The sequence below is a fragment of the Gouania willdenowi genome, chromosome 1 (genome assembly GCF_900634775.1).
Source record: "Gouania willdenowi chromosome 1, fGouWil2.1, whole genome shotgun sequence".
NCBI classification, from domain to species: Eukaryota; Metazoa; Chordata; class Actinopteri; order Blenniiformes; family Gobiesocidae; genus Gouania; species Gouania willdenowi.
The window spans coordinates 35,101,206-35,116,216 of record NC_041044.1 but is presented as its reverse complement, the minus strand read 5'-3'; the positions used below and the strand labels follow the sequence as shown (position 1 = coordinate 35,116,216).

The 15,011-nt window shown below is 37.0% G+C and overlaps 1 protein-coding gene across 1 annotated transcript; it reads right to left on the bottom strand.

Annotated features, from left to right (window-relative positions):
• Positions 1-351: 351 nt before the first annotated feature.
• Positions 352-14,968, bottom strand: mycbpap (mycbp associated protein). Its single transcript, XM_028454934.1, has 17 exons — positions 14,785-14,968; positions 12,406-12,512; positions 12,133-12,292; positions 10,661-10,776; positions 10,423-10,573; positions 10,077-10,195; positions 8,961-9,082; positions 8,710-8,818; positions 7,628-7,820; positions 7,342-7,529; positions 7,112-7,258; positions 6,494-6,592; positions 5,644-5,783; positions 5,247-5,374; positions 5,017-5,156; positions 1,980-2,126; positions 352-435 (listed from the first exon to the last, which is right to left on the bottom strand). The coding sequence occupies exons 1-17, from the start codon at positions 14,816-14,818 to the stop codon at positions 352-354; spliced, it is 2,184 nt and encodes a 727-aa protein (XP_028310735.1). The 5' UTR covers positions 14,819-14,968.
• Positions 14,969-15,011: the final 43 nt, after the last annotated feature.

Here is a 15,011-nt window from a genome sequence, read left to right as displayed (position 1 = left end):
TAATTGTAACTAAATGTAGCTAAATGTAACTAAATGTAGCTAAATCTAATTGTAACTAAATGTAGCTAAATGTAACTAAATGTAGCTAAATGTAGGTAATTGTAACTAAATGTAGCTAAATGTAACTAAATGTAGCTAAATCTAATTGTAACTAAATGTAGCTAATTGTAACTAAATGTAGCTAATTGTAACAAAATGTAGCTAATTGTAATTAAATATAGCTAAATATAACTAAATGTAGCTAATTGTAGCTAAATGTAGCTAAATGTAGCTAATTGTAACTAAATGTAGCTAATTGTAACTAAATGTAGCTAAATGTAGCTAAATGTAGCTAAATTTAGCTAAATGTAGCTAACTGCAGTGTGACTTTTCAGTGTCAACCTCCTCCATGAGGTCACAGAGATTGTCTACAAAGTCCTCCATCAGGGCATAAATCTGTAGGATAAATGAATAACAGAGGTTGGGTTAAATTACATTTTTCAATTACAATTAAATCTTCAATTATCCATGTTCAATTACAACTTGATGATGATTATGGTGACCTGCATTTTTCCCCAATTACAATTAAAATTACAATTATTATTTTCCCCCTGAAAGTCAATTACAATTATGTTCTCAATTCCTGAAGTTCAAATATAATTAATCACAATTACTGAGCCTTTCATTGATAACCCTTGTTAAACGTAACCCTCCTCTTGTGTTAGCCTTTCGTTTGACTCATGTCTCAAATCAGCTGTAAAATACAGTGAGAAAAAAAAAAAAAAAAAAAAAAAAAAAAAATATATATATATATATATAGTTAATTGTTTTTTCATGTTGTTACCTTGTTTGGCAATTCCTGATCCATGAAAATAACATGATTAATATTTTTGGTGTGGGCGTCTGAGCCTGTTTTCTGTCTGTAACCCTTGATTGAATTATTTTTAAATGGTAAAATGATCCTGAAGACAACTGACAGAAAAAGTTAATATGAAACATATTTCAATAATTGTTAACAACGTATGTGTAAGCCATGGACGTGTAACATGGTTCCCCGGTTTTGCGTTTAATGGATTTATAATTGACAGTTTTTATAGAATTTTCATTTCTAATTACAAATACAAAGTCAGTTATCTGAACTCAATTACAATTAATTATGTTTACAAAGGCAATCAAATATTGCCATTACAATTGCAATTATAATTATGCCATAATTGTAATGTATTATAAATTACACAATTACAATTATAATTGACCCCAACTCTGATACAAATCCCTCTTCATTCACTAGTTTTCATGTCATAAGTTATTAATAAAATTAAAAAAAATGTACTTTATATTTGATTTTGCTTCCTTGTCAGAGGTTTAGGGCTGGGAAGAGGAGGTTAGGGCACAATGAAAATAATGATTATTATCAGGTTATTTTTAGAAGCATTACATGAAATTAAATTAATATGAGCTTATTATTAACCTATAAAGCTATTATTAACCAATAAACCTTTTTTTTTAACCCCCATTTATTTTATTACCTCTGCTCTAATTATTTCTCAAACTGTTTGATTATATTATTTTAGAATGTATTATCATAAATATGATTTAATGATCACTATTTAAACGTTTTTGCTGTGGTGTGCCCTGATGGTGTCAAAATGCATCTTTTTTTATTAATCAAATAGATTTTAGAAATCCAACAGTTGCCCTGATTTAGGCGGCTGGTTTTCATCCAGAGGTAATGGGGGTCCAGAAGCCAAACGAAAACCACTGCCTTATTATATTGTGTACTAAAGCAACCCCCCATTAAACCGTGTTAAGTCCAGACCCTCACCCCCAAAAAGCCAAGATTTTGGTACTTGTTGTGATTACAATGAACTCCATCATTTGAAAAATATAACATTGTAATATATATATATATATATATATATATATATATATATGTTAAATGTGGTTTGTCATATTCAGTACATTATGTTACACATAGCGTGGCTAAAACAGTGACTTGCCTTTTGCTGCAGGAGTCGTGTGTAGAGGCGTTTCACCTCTGGATCTACTTCTTGCACATCGGCCGGTTTTTTACTGCTCTCTTTCCTGTGCGTTCCTTTTGTGATTTTTCCCTCGTCATCTTCTCCTTTTCTGCTTCTTTTGCTCACCTGAAACAATGTGGGATGAGTTTATCAGTGACATATCGATTGTGTATTTATGCTGACACCGCTGGTTGTAAAAACATAGCTTAAATGGAAATGTTCATTCTTTCTTTCATTCACTGGGTTGCATCATGCTGTGTTACAAAAACACAAGTATTGGGTTGGAATACTGGGGTTGTCCTGTAAGCCCTGGAGTTCTGATTCCCCATTAGCACTGGTTACCCATTCCTAACCCACTCAGGCCTCCTTTAAAAGCACTCATGTCCACACGTAAGAGCTGCATCTTTCACACAATATTCAGTAACATCAGGTCCAGAAACAGGACATTGGTGGTCTGAAACCAGTCTGAGAGTTAACAGTGGTGCACTGTAGTCATTAGTTCAATAAGCCTTTTCACACACTGTACACAACCTGGGGGGTCGGTCTGTTGACATTGACAACCTAACAGCATCTGTCATTTTATTCCAGAGATCTTTAGTGTTTCAATTGTTTATATCATTCATATTACATGTATGATATACATGTATATCATACATGGGGGGGGGGGGCTTTCCGCTGACACCACTTTTGACCCAAACCGAGGACTTTTGAAAACAGATGGGAGCAGCAATATCGACTGCGTCCACCGGGCTCAATTTGTACTCTACCCAGGAATGATGCACATATCCAAGCATTTTTGAAAACCGATGGGAGAAGCTGTATCAAATTGAGAGACCTCCCTTGCTTCCCATTGATGGGACTTAGTCTCTGACAGAGAATTATACATATTCGCACTCGGAGGGACCGGGTATTTCCACTGATACCACGTTCGGCCCGATGGGAGAAGCAGTATCTAAGCGAGAGATTTCTCTTACTTCGACACTCTTTCTCTCATTGATTGGACAAGCAAGGTTTCTGAGAGTGTGAAAAGAGGTTATAAGCCATGTATTCACCATCATGGGTCTATCAATTGGGTTAATGCAGACACGGCATTTGTGTTCTGATTCAGTGCAAAGCTTCAACACTCTGAGCGACGAGGCCTGACTTCCAGTGGTGTTTCCGATGTTTTTAGAGTTTACACCTCTTGGCATTTGATGTAACGTACAAGATCTGGATGAGAACGAGATTTCAGAGACTGTAAAAAGGCCTATTCGGGGACGAGTTTTTTCAAAACACCAGAAAATCTGCTCTTTGTGTTTCACAGGACAAATTGCCCACGGTGAGAAGTGATTCTAGTATCCATTAATGTAAAATATCATTAAACTAACACTCAACCTTTTGCTGTGATGTACACTCACACATTGAATGAGACAGTACACACGTGTGTGTGTTCTCAATGTGTTAATAGTGATTGATCTGTGGCTCTCAACCGCCATTTGTTTTAGTGGGCGGGGCTTAAAGGTGGCTGATCCCCCAGTTTAGGCTTTTCTTTCTTCTTATTTTCCCTGTAAAGGCAAACAAAACATGTTTGTTTCTCGTTTACTGTTTAATTTTTATTCAGGCCCATGTATTTGTCTATTATAAGTAATTCAATTTAAAATAGAAAATAGCAATTGACGTAGGAGGATAAACAAGTGTCCAACATGGGGCTGAGATGAAAGGCAGAAGCATTAAAAATAAAAAATAAAAATGGACTGTCCGATGCAATGCAAGATGTATGGCCATCGTAATGTAAAGCCATTTTTTGTACATCTGTCACAAATGGCTTGAGATGGTCCAGGTGCTAATAATTCACACTTTAAGCCCACAGTCGGAGAGCAGGTGCACATTTTCACACTGTGTGCTGTTTCCATAGCAGCCTGTGAGTAATAAGCTGTACCTTTCCAATGACTCAACCATCGAAAACAGAAGAGAGAAAACCACTCAGCAATCCTACAGTGCAATGTGGGTCTAAAATTCTTCAAATGGCAGATAATAGATACATGAGCTATTACATAATGGATAGAGCATATTCAAGGCCAGGTTTACAGTAACAACAACAACAAGGACCTGCAGCAAAATACTAGCTCTATACTTTTGAAACAAAATTCCAATTTGTGAGCAAACATGTTTTGCTGGTGGGAACATTGATATTGACAACTGACATCTCTATTTGAAATGAGAGTGAAGCAGTATGTTGCCAGACAGTCAGTAGTAACACAATCATGGGAGGTTTGTTAAATGTGGGAAGTATGAGTGACGAGCTGACAGCTTTAGTTAATGAGAATGAATCATACTTACTGTAGATGTCATATCACGATGCTTTATTCATACTCACAGTTAACAGCCTTGTCTCTGCTCTTACTTGAAGGCAAGACATCAGGGTTGGGGTCAATTTTAATTGTAATTGCGTAATTGATAAGTAATTACAATCATGGCATAATTGTAATTGTAACTGAAAAAAATCTGTTACTGTTGAAATTGTAATTGAATCATAATTTAGTTCAGAAAATTGACATTTGGCATGGAAATTCTATAAAAACTGTCAATTACAATTTAATTAAACACGTGTGGAACCATGTTACAGATCTATGGCTTACACATTAACAATTATTAAAAAACAAATATTAAAAAAAGATCAGTTCTCTTCAGGATAATTTAACATTTTATTTTTAAATATATAAATCTTGGGGTATAGTGACAGAAAAAAGGCTCAGACGCCCACACCAAAAATATTAATACCAATATTTTCATTGATTAGGAAGCCTAACAAGGTAACTAAGGTAAACAAGGTACTTTGTGCCTGGCAGTTTAGCTTTTTCTGTCTAAGTGTGTCACATGTAAAATGTCAAGTCATAAATAAAGTTAAAAAAAAAAAAGATAAAGGAAGACGTAATTGACCCCAACCCTGCAAGACATTTCCTAGTACACAACCATGATGCCAATACATTAAATAATATTACCAAAGTTTCTCAAGATTTGTATAATGTCTATCTACCTTGCTGGATATTTGGACTTCCGGGGTCTTGGGCTCTCCTTCACTGTTGTGTTTTAGTCTGGATATTTCTGCATTATGTGTCTCATCATCATTCATTCCAGGTTTCTCACCTGCCTCTTTGTTTATGTCATTAGCTGAATCTGTCGTGGAATGACCAAATCAAAGAATAGCACACATTATAACAGCTTGCTCAATCCACAGATGAGTCAAAGTGAGTGAGTGAATGTCACCAGAGTCAGAGATGTTGGATTCATCGTCGGTTTCAGTCCATGTTTCAATCTGTGGCAGCTCTAACAGGCTTCTCAGCTGAATGGCCTCATCAGCAATCGTGTCCAGTAGGTTGCTCAGCATCTGCTGCCTGCAGGGGGCATGGCACATCACAGCACAATGTAACCTTTGCAAGGATTATGCATAATGTGAAAAGTGTTGTATGTGTGTGTGTTGCAGAGGAGGATGTTATGAAAGCAATACTGCATGACTCATGTGCAGGGATGGAATGAGAATTAAAAACAGCTCTGTGGTGTTTCTCAAATTCACCTCAATGAAATGTAAAACTATCAGTCTCAAAGGGTTGATGAAACATGAAGTAAGCCTGGGTTGACTTCCATGTGTGTGTTTATGGCTCACCCTATAGCTCTGGCTGTTAGACGGTGTTGCACAGTGGACGGTTCATGGAGTTGTAGAAACAGACAGTTGAGCTGAGACAGACCTTCTTCTCTCATGAGAAGGTGCTGGTTGGATTTTTCCTCGGGCAGAGTCAGGACAGCCTTTAAAGGGGGATTGAAGATAAACACAATATGATGTGGTTTTCATTCATTCACGCCAGATACCATTGTACGCTGATAGCACACACCAAGGCCTCTGCCTGAGGAGGCTCTGCTATGTTTTGACTACCGCTATGTAGTTATAGGAATCTCTCCTGGTCAGTTCTGGTCAGACTGCCCTAAACACGCCAGATACCATCGTACATTGATAGCACACACCAAGGCCTCTGCCTGAAGAGGCTCTGCTATGTTTTGACTACTGCTAACTACTTTCCCTCTTTTCAAAAATGTGTCCTTTTTCAACTCCTCAATTACATCCTTACAAAGAGTGAAATACAGGGCTGAATATTGGGTTATAGTTAATCAATAAAGAGCTCAGAAACAGTGTAATTCATTTAACGATGGGATGCATTTTAGTTTATATATATTGAGGTAGGACAATACACTGAATCATAATACAATACAATATTTTTGGTGAGGGAAAAAACACTACACATACTTGCATACAAACTCTAGGTATGACATTTTTGACACAATATGAAATGTAAAAAATTTAAAATAAACCACAACAATCTGGCGTGTAGTACCCCCCCTGCAATATCTTGTTGCGTCCCACCTTTAATATGTATGTAATAATGTGCAATGTTGTAGCCAGAGCTAGTTTCAATCATCCTGGGGGAAAGGGTTAAGGAGGGTGAAAGTGAAGTCTCTACCTGTCGGAGTGAATCAATAGAAAGGTCCCAGGTTTGCCCAGGACTCACTTGCTCCCAAAGTCTCTTTAGGCCTTGCACTGGCTGATGAACAAACTGAATCTAAAAGCACATTTACAAAAATGTAGAGTTTAAACACAATAGGGTGCATTGTAGAAGTGTAACTACAATTCTAATTAGTAATCCAAAACAAAATGAATGCTCATTCCCTCCCTTTAAGTGCTGTTGTAGTCGCTGCTATGAAATACATGGAGACACATTGAAGGGTAAACAAAGAGTGAATTAAAAATTAAAACAGAAAGCATTAGTTGTAAAATATTTCTGATTACCCTGGTTACGTATAACATTACTGTTGTGATTGTATTCATTTAAATGCAATGTTCTAAATGAACTGGTAGGTTGCAGAGGGGGAAGCCGTAATGGATGAATCATACTGTTGACTAAAGTGAGAGTTGGATCACAACACATCATGTGGTCTGACTGAGATTCAGCTAAAATAAACACATCAAAAACAGATAATACACAATAGGGCTGGTTGAATCTCAAGAAGAGAGTAGTGATGAATTGGTTTTTGTGGCTATTGAATCTGTAAATATTAAAATCATCTCAGCTGGTGCTTACTTTGGGATTTCTCTGCAAAAACCGTTGCTCTTCTGTGAGGTAGAGCTCCTCAGGAGAGCTGGGTCTCTCTGGACTGTGGACGCCCAGCAGAACCTTATCTATTATCGCTCGACATGTTTTCCTCACGACTATCTTTTCCAGCTTGTTCTGCTCATTCAAACACATGGAAAGAACAGTTACACAAAGGGCATAGAAAGTAAAGGAAAATCAAAACCCTGTATTTGTCTCACCTTTAAGTATAACCTCTGGTCTGCTGTTGTGTCCTTGAGCAGAGCTATACCTTTAAGTGTGACCTGCAACGAGGCTCCTTGCAGGAGAATGGGGTGAGTATTCAGCTGCCAAACTTCAGTCTTGATCCCTGGTTTCTTACACTTGAATATAAACTCCACTGAACGAGTGTCACCAGGATTTATAACACCTACACATAAATCAAACAAACAAGTGTTTAGTGTCAGTTTACGGATTATGAATGAATAAAAACAGAAATGGGTGGGATTGGGTTTTGGATGTGTTTACCTCCAGAGGAATTGAAGTAGAAGTGTGGTCCCACTGTTATGGAACTTGTGCTTGAAAATGTACGTTTCACTGGAATCTTCTGCCAACTGAAGAAGATGACAGTGCTACCCTCATTGTGTAGCTCCATCTTTTCTGAGGCTATATCTCCTGTCTGGACCTTAAAAATTATCCGCCCACCAATTCCCACGACTCCCTAATCAAATGATGGGAAAAGATAAGAGAATATGACAAGTTAAATGCTTCAGAATTATAAGGTGTGGGTGTCAGAGAGCAGGGTAACGGCCGTCATTAACATACAAACTTTACGTGTTTGATTGACTTGAAGCTGTTACTAAAAATTTGCTAAAACCCTATTATATGGTGTATCCCCCCTAGTTTTAGCCCTAGAATCATTAACATTCTGGCCAAAATATAAGGTGTTTTTTTTGTGTGTGGGAATTTTACAACTGAGAAATGTTGGTGGCTACAGACTATTTGTATATTCATAGTCAATACATCACCCTGGTATCATGCAATGTACAAGATGTCATGTGGTGTGAGTTATCATTATTGGTTTGCATTGTAAGTTTGAGTGATTTCAGTTACTATAATTACTTATTCCATCATGTATATGGTTAGCTAAAAATGCAAATATATGGGTACATTGGTAATGTCCTTCCCTCTTAGAACTTCCTTCCTGATATGTAATTACAAAACTCTCTCCTGGTCAGTTCTGGTCAGACTACCATAAGCAGGCCAGATACCATTGTATATTGATAGCACTGAACAAGACCTCTGCCTGAGGAGGCTCAGCTATGTTTTGACTACCGCTATCAGCAACATACATATCCTAGAGAGCACTGTGCAGCAGCAGACTCACTGAGGCACACACGCTGAAAGCTGGTTAACCTTTGAATCCCAAACCGGTCTGTTTGCCCCAAAACCCTTTGACATAATAAACCCTGAGTTTGTATCTGACCAGCAACTCTAAAGCTTGACTTTGTACGATTCATCAAAACTGCCACAACACTTCCCAACCAATGAACTGATTCAAAGGCTACGATGGTGCTACATTGCACGTAGTCCAAACGGCTGCTCTGTACCTGGTTAGCAGCAGAGTTTCCTGTCCAGGAAGCGAGTTGACCACAGAACCTCAAGACAGGCATTTGCAAAGCGTTCTGATGAACATCATTGGGTTTTACCAATCCATCACTGTGGAGACAATGACACAAAGCTGTGAGGCAGAAACATGTGTACTTGAAGTAGTAGTGGTGTGCTATTATATTCAAATATCTAAATAGTTGGATGCTTATGCATTTTTTAATTGTTGAAAAACTAGTTAGTTTTCTCTTACACATTTTCATTTGTCTTCTCTTGGCATTCAGTCTCTTTTTCTTTTTCCATTGAAGGGCTGTGACACACTGTGACAGAAGAGGAAGGCTTAGCAGAGCCAATCACCTCCAGCTCGCTTAGATCCTGCAAAGTAGCACAAAGATGGGATTTTGGAAGACAGGGTTGGAAAAGTATGTAAAATCATGTAAGTAAAAAAAATAAATAAAAAAGTCAAATTTTACATGTTGAAAATTGTTTGAGTTTAATATTTATTAAACTAAAGGCTTATAATGTGTAAAATGACTATTCTTCCTGCCTGAATTTTGAAAAATGTCTAGAATGAAACATTTCTTGTTATCTCTATTAGTATGCTTTCACAAACCTGCAGACAAGACAAACTGTTTGTGTCCTATTTTCTAAAGCCAAATTGTGCTTTTGTGCGAGAGAGACAAAGAGACTCTGTAAAAAAACAGCACCTGTTAATGCCTTAATAGGAACGGGCCATGCAGGGCTGGAAGGCGGTACATTTCTATTTAAGCGCTTATTGCCTCCTGTCCCTGCTGATGAAGTCATTGTGATGCAGCCTTTGTTATTTTTCTTGAGATCAGTTAGTCCACACATACAGCAGTGTTTCCATCCATTTTCTGACCCGCTTGCTCCTTTTTTCAGGGTCGCAGGGGTCTGCTGGTGCCTATCTCCAGCTCTTAATGGGTGTTAGGCAGGGGTACACCCTGGGGAGGGTGCCAATCCATCAAAGGGCCAACAGTGTTCCTATTGGTTTTTATTGATATGCATAAGTGACCTGTGTGTACATTTACATGCATATGATCCTGTAAGGTTGTTGCACACTTTTTAAAATCAGATTTGATGCATTTTTAATGTTGTTGTAGTTTCACTTGTTATTTTCTCTCTTTTGCTCAATCTCTCCCTAAATATATTAATGCTCCATTCATAAAAACTTGGTTCAAAAGCTTGATTAACGTAGAATAACATGCTTGATCTCACAGCGGTTCAGTATAAGTTGCATTCAAAATAAGGGGCATTAACTTCAGCTTCAAAAAAGGAAGTTGTGTTTAAACATCCTGCAGACAATACATTAAGATGGTGCTAGGTAGGTGTTTTACATTTTTGGACTTACTGGTCGTTTGGTGTCCATTTCTTGTAAAAGTTCTTCAGCTCGCTCAAACTGTTGCTGTAAATACGAACTCTGATGCTGAGCCCGAGACTCTGGTTGAAGCGTCTCAGTGCAAAAAGGCCCTGAAAGGTAAAAGTAACCGCAGACGAGAAAATTAGTGCATGTCCTAAAATGTTGACATCTCATAATAAAGCATTCTAAATATAAAACAGGAATATGCCACAAAACCCTTTGTCTATTTTTAGACAACATCTAGGTCATGTCATTTCATGTCTTCTTGTATCCTTTATATTTTGTTTCTTTAAGTCATGTTAGTTTGACTTCTCATAGCTCCAGTTTCTGCCCGCACCTGTTTCTTGTCGTATGCTGTTTGGTTGCCCTACATATGTAACAGGTTCCCTCCTTCCCTGCTCAGTCTGAGTCAAAGTGGACGTGATGCCACTCAATTCGTCTCCGAGATGCTGCGGGAGGCTCCAGAACTCACAGCCCACATGGGAATTCTACAAAAAGAACACATTACAGTAAGGGGAACAACTTATAATATAAATATATAAAATGAAGGAACCTAAAAGAAGAAATATACATACATATCCAGGCTGGATGAATGGCAACGTTTGATTTAGAAGATCCCTCTTCTCCTGGGTTTCTCTGCAGTGGTTGTCTCGATACATAAGTAAGTTCTTTACAGGCCTGTTGAGTTTGTCTTTACATCAAAAGTGAGAGATGAGCCATATATTTACAGTATGCTGTTTATTGATTAGTTTATTTATCATCTTAGGGGCTCCCCTTGTAAATACACGTATCGATCTTTCTATTTATTTTCTATGTATCTTGCACCACAAGAGCATTCTATTCTATTCTATTCTATTCTATTCTATTATTGCAACGCATTCCCATGTTCCATGTGCTTCTTAGTTGAAAACCTCTGGGGTACGGTGTATATTGTAGGACATCCTCAGGCAGGGTTGGGGTCATTTATAATTGTAATCTTGTAATTGATAATTAATTACAATTATGGCGTTATAATTGTAATTTTAGAAATTATAATTATAGAAAATATATTCTTAGATGATAAATGATCATTTATTATTTTAATTTAATACACGGGTCAAAACTGACCCGTTATTGTAAGAGATGCTAACACAAGAGAAAGGTTAAGTTTTATGGGGTAATTTATTTCAGACTCAGTACTTGTTATAATTGTGATTTAACTTTAGTAATTGAGAACGTAATTGGAATCGACGTTCAGGGGATAAAAAATCAAGTCCACTCATGTCCCAGCAAAACCTACGTCAGATGAAACAGCGTCACTTGTCAAAGCAAATACCTTCAAATGAAACGGTGTCAGGCTTCAGAATAAAAGTCCTCAGACTCAACGGCCTCAGGTCTTAAAACAAGACATGGCGTTTTATTTTGAAGGAACAGGAAGTACATGTGAAGAAGTGAGTTGAAAAGTCGTTCTTTCCTTTTATTTTTTTAAAGTTGAGATGTATTAACGTACAGTTTATTTAATAAATACATAGTTATATGAAATGTTGATATATTTTAACCTTTAGAAATAAATGGAAAATAACAGCTTTCGACATACTCTTGTATCCGAAGCAGCACATATTGATGATGTCATGGGTATTTCTGGTTTCTCCAAAATACGCCATGTCGTTTTTACGACCAGAGGTGGTTTTATTTAAGTCTGTTCAGTCTGCCCTTTTTTTTTAAGCCTGAGGCCATTTTGACTTACTTTAGTTTGACAAGTAAGGCCGTTTGGTTTGACATATTAATCCGTTTGGTCTGACAAATATATCAGAGGTTCTCCTGTTCCTCACTCTGAGACCTGAGGATGTCCTAAAATGTACACCGTACTGCATATAATGTGCATATTTATGATTTATGGGAAATTAAAACCTTTAGCCATTCGCCAAACCAAACAACTCACCGACGCATTTGTCGCCTTTATATTTCACGTGTTATATTATAGGCAATTCTACTGTGAGCTCTAATATTTAATGCCTGTATCTGTGCCCCGAGAGACGAATGTGAAGAAACTATGATTGTGCCTCACCTGATAAAATATTCTGTTGCTTCCTCCGCTGCCTCATTTGCGTGCCCCAGTGCTGTAAAGCATTGGTTTCTTTGTTTCCCAGTGCTGACAGCATTTCCTTTTCCACTGCTTCAGACAAAGGTTGTCCTCTGACCTCTGACCCAGGATCTCTCACCGGCCTCTGAATATGTTGAACCAACTATTTGATGAACAAATACACCCAACGAGTCAAGCTATTTCTTTTGCTGGACGGTTTATCAACGTAGAGGAATAAAAAACCTATTAGAAACTCACATCGGTCAATCCATTAACCTCGAGATGACTTCTAAAATCCTCTACGCTGCCAAGAATGGTGTGAGGCAAAAGCATTCCTTCAGAATCAAATTGAAGATGCTGCAGTCCTGAAAAAAGAGACAGATTATATATATTTATATATATATATATTTTAAATGTATATACAGACAAGCAAGAGAATCCAATGATAGAAAATGATAGATTCCACCATCTCATGCACATGTTCATCTCAATAATCTCCCTTTCTTGTCCATATATGCAAACATCTGAATGTAATACTGCATCTATATAGTATAGGGCTGAGACTTTATGGTGTCATTTGCGATGAATTGAATACAGAATACATTGCACGAGTTCCCGGTATATTCATAATATGCTGATACACAGACTTCAACATAAGAAGCAAGAGAACCTGAGGAGAAGTCCTTGCTGTGTTTTGTGGGTTTTAATTTTAGTTAAAGAAAAAAAAAAAAAAAAAAAAATACACTGGATAGAAAACAAAAGCCCAGTTCTGTGGAAATTGTTCAAAAAAGAGTTTGTCTATCACTGAAGCTCCTCTGCCTCCAGCCTTTTCCACCTCAATGCTAAACATGTAGCAGCTAGCTAGGACAATGGTCCTTCAGATGCTACACTAGTCCTAGCAGACAATGTCTCCAGTCCACACTGGACAAGATGACAGGGTTCAGAGCCAAAATGAATAAGTCCATAACTGACAAATGAACAAAGTGAGTGGATAAATGATGGTTGACCACTCTCAGTGGTATAGGATGGGGGCGGGGCTAGAAGCGGTGCTACAGTACAGATAGCATCGTCTGACCCATTTCATCAACCGGTATGCAGAAAGACAATTTCCTACTAAATTCATCAGCTTCATCAGTTGCTCTGTTTATTTCATGCCACAGATATTCAAACTGTTTGGCACTGTTCAGTTTCCACTTCTCTGGAATGTTCTGTACTAAGAACTGTTTTATATTTTAATACATTTGTTTTTGAAAGTTTACAAAAAATCCGGAAATGCATCAAACATTGTGATAATCATTGAACAATCGAATTGTAGTACAGTGAATTGTAATTGAATCGAATCGTGAGGTTCCTAAAACGGCACACCCCTAATATAAGGGACTACTTGAATCACCATATGTGTCATTTTATGGACCAAAGAGTTGAATTTAACATTTGTACAGTGATTGAGAGTAGAAATTAAAATATCAAGATATACAGGTATATTATACTGTACATTGTGCTTTAGCCTAAAAATATCAAGATCTTGATTTTAAGCCATATCAAGCAGGCCTAATTGATCATTACTATTTGCATTATATAAAATATTTGGTCCTGGAAGGGTAGGAACTAAAGTCTTCCTTAATTACGAGTTCATTCACACGTCATTTGCTTTCAACAAGTCTCACTCCATGATTTTGTCAAATCGAATCTAAAGTCATCAAATTTCAATCACGTTTTATGCCAACACCAGGGTTGGGGTCAATGATTTTTTTCAATTACAATTCCGTCTTCAATTATCCATGTTCAATTACATGACCAACATTTTTTTTCCAATTACTATGATTATTTTTCCCTGAAAGCTGATTACAATTACGTTCTCAATCACCATCAATTACTATTAATCACAATTACTGAGCGTGAAATAAATAACCACATAAAACTCAACCTTCTCTTGTGTTATTCTGTTAGCATCCCTTATGATAACGGGTCAGACCCATGTCTTAAATTAACTGTAAAATATACAACCCCACAACCCTGAAAATACACACAAAAAAATGTTTTTAATCTCTTTGTTAACTTGTTAGGCTTCCTTATCCATGAAAATATAGATAAAAATATTTTTAGTGTGGGCGTCTGAGCCTTTTTTCTGTCACAATAACCCTTAATTTCTTTTTTTTTTTTTTTTTTTAAATGAGAAAAAAGATACTCAAGGGAACTGAAAGGTAGTTGGAAAACTTGACATAAAACATATTTTAATAAGTAATTACGTATTGTAAGACATAGAACTGTAACATGGTTCCCCAGTTTTGCGTTTAATGAAAGTGTATTTCACAGTTTTTATAGAACATCAATGCCAATTACAATTACAAACTCAATTACATATCAATTATGATTACAACAGCAATAATTTTTTTTCAATTAAAATTAGTTATAATTACATCATAATTGCAAATAATTATCAATTACACGATTACAATTAACCCCAACCCATGGCCAACACCATAATGTTCAAAACACCCAACAAAGAATCTTGTATAGTTTATTTTTAGCTTATTTTAAAGCTAGTTGTTTGCAAAAGCAATGCTAAATTGCTATTAAATTTCCGGCTAAAAGTCCTCTTTATTATCTGGATATTGTGCTGTTATTAGTTCTAACCTGAGAGTCTCTCTGCAGACGTGTCTCTCTCCATTTTTAAACGACAGGAACAACAGCTCAGGTATTCCAGAAAGCGGGTTCTGTTCAAACTCAGTACTTCCGGCTCAAAAGAGGGAAAACTCTGAGTTTCCGGTTCTTGAAAGCGAGGTACGTGAACGTTCTAGTTCCAATGTTACCCCGACTATGTCACCATGGTAACATTCTCCGTGAACGAAGTTGCTTCTGTT